The sequence below is a fragment of the Pteropus vampyrus genome, unplaced genomic scaffold, assembly GCF_000151845.1.
Source record: "Pteropus vampyrus isolate Shadow unplaced genomic scaffold, Pvam_2.0 Scaffold335, whole genome shotgun sequence".
In the NCBI taxonomy this organism is placed as follows: Eukaryota; Metazoa; Chordata; class Mammalia; order Chiroptera; family Pteropodidae; genus Pteropus; species Pteropus vampyrus.
Genome location: NW_011889116.1, coordinates 2,083,689 through 2,093,470, shown reverse-complemented (window position 1 = coordinate 2,093,470; position 9,782 = coordinate 2,083,689). Strand labels below are relative to the sequence as shown.

The following is a 9,782-nucleotide window of genomic DNA, read 5'->3' as shown; positions in this document are numbered from 1 at the left end:
TGTCCTGTTGATTATAGCTATTCTAACAGGTGTGAGAAGGTATCACATTGTGGTTTTGATTTGCATTTCCTTACTAGCTAGCAATGTTGAGCATCTTTTCATATAGTTGATGGCCGTTTGTATGTCCTCTAGGGAGAAGTGTCTGTTCAGGTCCTCCGCCCCTTTTTTGATTGGATCGTTTGGTTTTTTTGTTGTTACTGAGTTGTATGAGTTCTTTGTATATTTAGGATATTAGGCTCATATTGGAGGTGATGCTTGCAAATATATTTTCCCATTCGAATGGTTGTTTCTACCTTGTCGATGGTTTCTTTTGTTGTGCATTGTTGCATACATTTTTTCTACTTTTTTTTTGTTTTCAATTTCATTTATTTTTGCTCTAATTTTGATTATTTTTTTCTTTCTACTGACTTTAGATTTCATTTCTTCATCCTTTCCTAGGTTTTTAAGATGAGCATTACATTGTTTATTTAGGCTCATTCTTATTTTTACAGATAGGCCTGTAATGATATGAACTTTCCTCTTATGACCGCTTTTGCTGTGTCTCAAAAATTTTGGTAGGTTGTGATATCATTATCATTTGTTTCTATGTATCTCTTGATCTCTCTTTTTACTTTTTATCTGACCCAGTTATTCTTCAGTATCATATTGTTTAATCTCTATGTATTTGTGTTTCATCCTGCTTTCCTCTTGCAGTTGATCTCTAGTTTCAAGACATTATGATCAGAGAATATGGTTGGTATGATTTCAACCCTCTTATATTTCTTGAGGCTATCTCTGTATCCCAGTATGTGGTCAATCCTTCAGAATGTTCCATGTGCACTAGAAAAGAATGTATAAGCAGCTGTTTTGGGATGGAATGCTCTGTAAATGTCAGTTGTGTCCAGTTGATCTAATGTGTCATTTAAGGATGTTACTTCCTTATTGATTTTCTGCTTGGATGATCTGTCCATATCCGACAGTGGGGTATTTAGGTCCCCTACTATGATAGTGTTTTGGTCTGTTTCTCTCTTTAGTTCTGTTAATAATTGATTTTCATATTTCAGGGCTCCCTGATAGGGAGCGTAGATGTTAATAAGTGTTATGTCTTCTTGGTGCATGATTCCCTTTATCATTATAAAGTGTCCCTCAGTATCTTTCTTTACCTTTTTATTTTTAAGTCTATTTAGTCTGATATTAGTCCCGATATTCTCACTTTTCTCTGAATGTCATTTGCTTGAAATATCATTTTCCTCACTTTCACTTTGAGTCTATATTTGACTTTGGAAATAAGATATGTCTCCTGGAGGCAGCATATGGTTGGGTTTTGTTTTCTGATCCAATCTGCAACTCTGTGCCTTTTTATTGGTGAGTTCAATTCATTTACATTTAGAGTGATTATTGAAATATGAAGTCTTATAGCCATTTTATCTTTTGCTTTCTGGTAACTCGGTGTTTCCATTGCTTCCTTGTCCTTGTGCTTCTGTTTTCTTTATTTTGGTAGGCTTTTGTGGGTTTTCTCACTGGTCCTTCTTGTTTTATGTTATATACTTTAGTTCAGAATCTTTGGCATGTGGTTATCATTACAAATATATAAAGAATGGTTGTATATATACAGTCATCCATTTTCTTCTGTGTGTGCCTTATCTCCTTTCCCCTTTGCATATTTGGATCTTTGGATCCTCCCCTTTTTAGTCATTGTTGTCTCAATTTGTCCCTATGTATGCTGAACGTTCATTACTATCTTGCTAAAGCAAATCTCTTCTTATAGTTTAAGCTTATAATGCCCTGCTCTTAGTAAGTGTCCCACTCCTCTGCTTCTATTTGCCTGCTAGTCACATTACTCTTAATTATGTATTTCTTTTTGTCATTTTGTTTTAGGTGAGCTGACTCCTTTCAGTATTTCCCATAACACAGGCCTCATAGTGGAGAATTCCCTCAATCTTTGTATGTCTGGAAAAGTCTTTATTTCTTCTTCATTTCTAAAGAAGAGCTTAGCTGGAAACATTATTCTTGGCTGGTAGTTCTCTTTGTTTAACAGTTTGAATGTTTGATTCCACTCCTTTCTGTCTTGAAAGGTTTGTGCTAAGAAGTCCGATGATAATCTAATGGGTTTCCCTTTTTAGGTTACTGTCTTCTTTTCCCTGGTTTCCCTGAGAATTCTCTTTATCACTGATTTTTAATAATTTTAATTCAATGTGTCTTAGTGAAGTCCTTTTTGGGTTGAGATAATTGTGTATTCTGTTGACTTCTTGAATTCCAAGCTCCAGCTCATTCTTTAGATTTGGGAAATTCTCATCAACTATTTGGTTGAAAATGCTTTCTAATCCCTGCTCCTTTTCCTCCCCTTTGAGAATGCCTAGTCTTATGTTTCCTCTCTTGATGGTATCATCTAGTTTTTGTATTTCTCTTTCATTATTTTTCTTTTTTTAAATTAAATTTATTGTGGTAATATTGGTTAATACAATTATATAATTTTCAGTGTAAATTATCATTTGACATCTGTATATTCTATTGTGTTTTTACCATCCAAAGTCTAGTTTCCTTCAGCTACCATATTTTTGATCCCCTTTACCCACTTTACCCTCCCCCAAACCCTACATTTGACCCCCTTTATGCCATCTACTTCACCTTTCCTCCTCCACCCCTCCCCCACTAGTAACCACTTTTCCATAGTCCTCTGGTAACCATTAGCATATAGTCCATGCCCATGAGTCTCTGTTGGTCCTGTTAATTTGTTGCTTTAAGGTTTATATCTCATATATAAGTGATATCATGTGATTTTCTGTTTTCTGTCTGGCTTATTTCACTTAGTGTGATTATCTCGAGGTCCATCCACATTGTTGCAAATGGCAATATTTCATCTGTTCTTATGGCTGAGTAATATTCTCTTCTATATCTGTACCACACCTTCTTTAGCCAATTATCTATCCTAAGGCACTTCGGTTGCTTCACTGTGAATAATGCTGCTATTTACATAGGTGTCTAGATACCTTTTTGGATATGGATTTTTAAGTCTTTGGGGTAAACACCTAGGAGACAGATTGCTAGATCATATGGTAGATCAATTCTGAGTTTCTTGAGGAACCTTCATACTGTTTTCCATAGTGTCTGTACTAATCTGCAGTCCCACCAGCAGTGTATGAGGGTTCTTTTTTCTCTACATCTTCTCCAACATTTGTTATTATTTGTCCTGTTGATTATAGCCATTCTAACAGGTGTGAGATGGTATCTCATTATGGTTTTGATTTGCATTTCCCTACTAGCTAGCAATGTTGATCACCTTTTCATATGTTTGTTGGTGAATAAATATATGCCTGTTGAGGTCCTCTGCCAATTTTTTTGATTGGATCATTTGGATTTTTTTTCTTGTATTGAGTTGTATGAGTTCTTTGTATATTTTGAATATTAGGCCCTTATCAAAGGCGTTGCTTGCAAATATATTTTCTCATTCAGATGGTTGTATCTTTACCTTATTGATGATTTCTTTTGCTGAGCAGAAGCTTTTGAGTTGGATGTAGTCCCATTAATTTATTTTAGCTTTTACTTTCCTTGCCTTTGAGGTCAAATTCATGAAATCCTCTTGAAGTCAAGGTCCTTCAGTTTAGTTCCTATGTTATCTTCTATGCATTTTATTGTTTTAGGTCTTATATTTAGGTCCTTAATCCATTTTGAATTAATTTTGGTGTGTGGTGACAGACAACAGTCTAGATTCATTCTTTTGCAGGTGGCTTTCCAGTTTCCTCGGCGCCATTTATTGAAAAGGCTTTCTTTTATCCAATGTCTGTTTTTCACTTCTTTATTGAAAATTATTTGCCCATATAAATATAGGTTTACTTCTGGACTCTCAATTCTGTTCCACTGGTCCATGTGTCTGTTTTGCTGCCAATACCAAGTTGTTTTGATTACTGTCGCTTTGTAGTATAATTTGAAGTCGGGCAGTGTGATGCCTCCAGCCTCGTTCTTTTCTCTTAGTATGGCTTTTGCAATTCAGGGTCCTTTGTGCTTCCATACAAATCTGATGACTTTTTTTTCTATTTCTTTTAAAAAAATGCTGATAGGATTTAAATAGGGAATACATTGAATCTGTATAATGCTTTAGGTAATAAGTTCATTTTAACTATGTTGATTCTTCCAATCGAAGAACACTAAATATCTTTCCATTTCTTTGTATCTTCTAAGATTTCTTTTACAGGGTCTTATAATTTTCATTATATAGGTCCTTCACATGCTTCGTTAGAATAAAAAAAAGAAAACAAGACCCATATATATGCTGTCTACAAGAGACCCACTTCAGATCAAAAGACACAGAATGAAAGTAAAGGGATGGAAAAGACATTTCACACAAATAGAAACAAACAAACAAAAAGGCTGGAGTAGCAATATGTGTATCAAATAGACTTAAAACAAAGACATTTCCTAATGATAAAGGGATCACTCCAAGAGGATATAACCCTTGTAAACATTTATGCATCCCATGATGGAGCACCTAAATATGTGAAGCAAATATTGACAAACACAAAGGGATTGATAGTAATGCAGTCATAATGGGGGGGGAGGACTTTAAAACTCCACTGACATCAATGGATAGATCTTCTGAATATAAAATCAACATGGAAACTGCAGCCTTACATGACACATTAGATCAGATGGATTTAATTGATATTTTTAGAGCATTTCACATCAAAGAAGCCAAATATATTTTCTTCTCAAGTGCACACACAACATTTTCCAATATAGACCACACATTAGGCCACAAAATAAGTCTCAGTTAACTTAGGGAGATTATAATCATATCAAGCATCTTCTCTAACCACAATGGTGTTATAAAAGTAGAAATCAGCTAGAAGAAAAAAAACTGAAAAATACTAAACGCATGGCGACTAAATCCATGCTACTAAACAATAAGTGTGTTAACAATGAGATCAAGGAATAAATCAAAATATACCTTTAGACAAATGAAAATTAAAACACAACAACCCCAAATCTCTGGCACATGGTGAAAGCAGTTTTGAGAAGAAAATTCATAGCAATAGAGGTCTACCTCAAGAAACTAGAAAAATCTAAAATGAACAATCTAATCTTACACTTAAAGGAACTTGAAAAAAACAGCAAAGCCCAAATTGAGTAGAATGAAGGAAATAATAAAGATTAGAGAATAAATAAACAAAATAGAGTCTTAAAAAAAAACAGTGCAATCTACCAATAAAACTAAAGGGCTAGTTCTTTGAAAAATTAAACAAAATTGATAAACCTTTAACCAAATTCATCAAGGAAAAAAGAGAGAGGATTGAAATAAATTATATCAGAAATGAAAGAGAAGTTACAACTGACACAACATAAATATAAAGGATTATATGAAAATACAACAAGCAATTATATGCCAACAAATTGGACAATCTGGAAGAAAGGGATAAATTTCTAGGAACATAAAATCTCCTAAGACTGAGTCAAGAAGAAGCAAAAAATCTCAACAGACTATTATTACACATGAAATTGAATCAGTAATTCAAAAACTCCCAACCAAAAAAAAAAAAAATGTCTAGACCAGAGGGCTTCACAGATATATTTTACAAAATATTCAAAAAAGACTTAACATTCATTCTATTCAATGTATTATAAAATTTTGAAGAGGTGGGAAGTCTTCCAAGGTAATTATACAAGGCCAAGCTGCCCTGATTCCAAAACCAGAGAAAGACATTACCAAAAAAAATTATAAGCTGATACCCCTGATAAACATAGATGCAAAAACCTTCAACAAAATATTATCAAATGTAATTTAGCAATACAGAAAAAAAAATTATACACAATGATCAAGGGTGATTTATTCCTGGGATACAAGATTGATTCAATATCTCCAAATTAGTTAATTTCATATACCATATAAACAAAATGAAGGATAAAAATTATATGATCTTATCTATAGATGCAGAAAAAATATTCAGCAAAATCCAGCATTAATTTTTGATAAAAATTTTCAGCAAAGTGGGAAGAGGAAACACACCTCAACATAATAAAGTCTATATATAACAAATGCACAGCCAATATCATAACTGGGAAAAGATAAAAGCATTTTCCCTAATATCAGGAACAAGACAAGGATGTCCACTTTCACCATTTGTATTCAACATTGTATTAGATGTCTTAGCCACAGCAGTCAGACAAAAAAAAAAGAAAGAAAAAGTTATCAAAATTGAAAAAGAAGAAGTAAAACTGTCACTATTTGCAGATAACATATATACACTAAAAAACTACTAGAATTGATAAATTAATTCTGTAACCTAGCAGGATATGAAATTAACATTCAGTAATCAGTTGTGTTTTTATACACCAATAACAAACTATCAGAAAGAGGAATTTTAAAAACTATTCAATTTACAATTGCATCAAAAACAAATGAAATACTTAGGCATAAGTTTAATCAAGGAGGTGAAAACCTGTACTCAAAAAATTATGGCATTGGAGAAAGAAATTGAAGAAGATACAAATAAATGGAAACATATAGCATGTTCGTGAATAGGAAGAATGAACATTGTTAAAATAACCATACTACACAAAGCAATCTACAGATTGAATGCAATCCCTTCCACAACACCAATGACATTTTTCACACAACTAGAACAAATAATCCTAAAATGTATATGGAACCACAAATGACCCCTAATAGCCACAGTAATTTTGGAAAAACAAACAAACAAACAAAGTTAGAGGTATCATGGTAATTGATATCAAATTATACTAGAAGTCTATAGTAATCAAAACAGCATGGTAATGGCATAAAAACAGATACATAGATCAATGAAACAGAATAGAGAGCCCAGAAATAAACCCACACCTATATGGTCATTTCATCTGTAACAAAGGCAAGAATATATAGTTGGGTAAAAACAGTCTACTCAATAAACAGTGTTGGAAAAACTGGACAAATACAAGCAAAAAAATGAAATTGGATAGCTTTTTACATCATATACAAAAGTAAACTTAAATTGAATTAAATAGTTAAATGTAAGACCTGAAACCATAAAACTCCCAGAACAAAACATAGGATGTAAACTCTCTGATACTATTCTCAGTGATGTTTTTTTCTTATATATCTCCTTGGGCAAAGGAGTCATAAATGAATGAATGAATGAATGAATGAATGAATAAATTATTGATTGATAGATAGACAGATAAACAGACAGACAGACAAATGGGATAACATTAAACTAAAAAGTTTGTGCACAGCAGAAAAAACCATCAACAAAACAAAAAGTCAACCTACTGAATGGCATACAATATTCGCCAATGATATAGATGATAAGGATTTAAGATCCAACATTTATAAAGAACTCATAGAACTCAACACCAAAAAAACAAAAAATTCAATTTAAAAATGGGCAGAGGACCTGAATAGGCATTTCTCCAAGGAGGATATATAGATAGCCAATAGACATATGAAAAGATGCTCAATATCACTAGTCATCAGAGCAATGCAAATTAAAACCACAAAGAGATATCATCTCACACCTGTCAGAATGGCTGTCATCAATAAATCAACAAGCAGCAAGTATTGGTGAGAATGTGAAGAAAAGGGAATCCTCAGGCACATTTGGTGAGACTGCAAATTGATGTAGCCACTATGGAAAACAGTATCAGGTTCCTCAAATTTTAAAAATAGAACTACCTTATGACCCAACAATTTAGATTCTATGTATTTATTCAAAGAAATCCAGTACACTATTTCAAAAAGAGATATGTACCCCAATGTTCACTGTGGTACTAGTTACAATAGCCAAGATATGGAAGCAACCTAAGTGCCCATATCTAGACAATTGGATAAAGAAGAGATGGTACATTTATAAATGGAATATTTCTCAGTCATAAAAAAGAATGAAATCTTACCTTTTGTGACAACATGGATGGACTTAGAGGGTATTATGCTAAGTTAAATAAGTCAGACAGAGATAGACAAATACCATATGATCTCACTTATATTTGGAATCTAAGGAACAAAATAAAAAAAACAAAACAGAAACATATTCATAGATACAGAGAACAGACTGATGGTTACCAGATGGGAGGGTTTGGGGCTGGATGAAGGCAGTGAAGAAATTAAGAAGTACAAACTGGTAGTTGGAGAATGACCACAGGGATGTGGAGTGCAGCATGGGCAATGTAGTCAATAATGTTGTAGTGGTTAAGTACAGTGCCAAGCGGGTGTTAAACTAATTGAGGGGATCACTTCATAAATTATATAAATGTCTAACCACAATGCTGTACACCTGAAACTAATAAAAATAATATTGAATGTCAACTGTAATTGAAAATAAAAGAAATAATGAACAAAGTCAAAATACAAAAATATTAAATGGAAACATCAGAAAGAAATAATTCATAACTTTTAAACTTCAAAAGAAACAATATAACTTTTAATACCTACAGAAAGATTTTAAAAGAAAAAAATCATTGTAGCTCTTTTTACTTCTTTCAGGATTTTCCATCCTCCAAGCAATTATGGAAGCAGCAGTGCAAAACAACTGGCAAGTGACGGCAAGATCTGTGGGAAACATAAAGGACGTCCAGGAATTCAGGCGCATCATTGAAGAAATGGACAGGAGGCAAGAAAAACGATTCTTGATTGACTGCGAAGTTGAAAGGATTAACACAATTTTGGAACAGGTACATTCGAGATTTATTCCACCCCCAGCCAACATGTTAAATAATCACTGTGAGGCAGTGCCCATATCTGCTAATAAATTAAGTAGTCAAGTAGAGTAAACGTGCCAACAGTTTTTGATAGTCTCTCTAATCTTTTCTTTCCTCCCTAGTAGCTGCAGAAAATATTGTAAGAAAATCTAAGTTGTTGAAAATGTCATTACTGTGATTAATCTGGAAGTCTCTGCAATTTAATGCTACCTATCAAACAAACTCACTCTTCTACATCTCTGTTTCATAGATAGCTGACTCTTTCAAAGTAATCCCCTTCCTTACCTATACCTTCCTTCCAGCAGGGAACAGGCAAGGGATGAGGCAGGGCAGAAGTGTAGGGTTTTTATTTTATAGGCCTAGCTGCAAAATGTCAGAGCAGTACTCACTAGGTTTAAAAATTTGGGGATAGTTTTACAGAATATCCCTCTGATGAGAGAGACAAAAAGGGGAGTCAGAAATATGTGTATGTAATTTAAGACCATTTTTTAAGATGGCATGTGAAAGAAAATGTTCATGATTTTTAAAATGTGAACAAAGCAAAAAAGATTTAAATTGATGGAAAATATGATTCAATGGCCCAAAATCTATTCATTATTAAGCTTGGATATTTAAAATTTAGATTAAAAAATATTAGAAGAAATGTTTCACCCTAAGCCAGATGGTTGAAATAGTCAAATTGAAATGTGGTGAAAGCTTATTATTTTCCTTAGTAGTTTCCATGCCACTTAATAACAAAGTGCCTATGCTGCCATAAACAAAACTGTAAGGGAAACATTTCCATTCTAATTGGATCCCAGTGTACTAGGGGCCAAAAACTTCAGAGATTGAAATTATAGTGACCAACCATTGCCTGTGAAAGCTGTTTTATAGTCAATTAAATATTAACAATTTAAATATTCCTCCATAAGAAGAGAATGGAAGAAAATAGGTAAGAAAAGGGAAGGGAACAGAAGAGGGAAGGAGAAGAGAGAGAATAGGGGGGATATAAAAAAAAAAGAAGGCAGGAAAGGAGGGAGGGAGGGAAAGAGGGAGAGTGAGAGTTAGAAAGACAGTGAGAGAGAGAGGGAGAAAGATGGAGGAAGGGGGGAAAGAAGGAAGGGAGGAAGGAAGGAAGG

At 33.5% G+C, this 9,782-nt stretch overlaps 1 protein-coding gene across 8 annotated transcripts in view; it reads left to right on the top strand.

Annotated features, from left to right (window-relative positions):
- GRIA3 (glutamate ionotropic receptor AMPA type subunit 3) overlaps window positions 1-9,782 on the top strand; it is a 352,129-nt gene that overhangs the window by 168,095 nt on the left and 174,252 nt on the right. For all 8 annotated transcript variants that reach the window (XR_002776816.1, XR_002776817.1, XM_023522173.1 and 5 more), the window contains exon 4: window positions 8,450-8,637. Coding sequence is in view for 6 of the 8 variants with exons in the window: in XM_023522173.1 (XP_023377941.1) it covers window positions 8,450-8,637 (188 nt within the window). In the remaining 2 variants the exon portion in view is untranslated. The remainder of the gene's footprint in view (window positions 1-8,449; window positions 8,638-9,782) is intronic.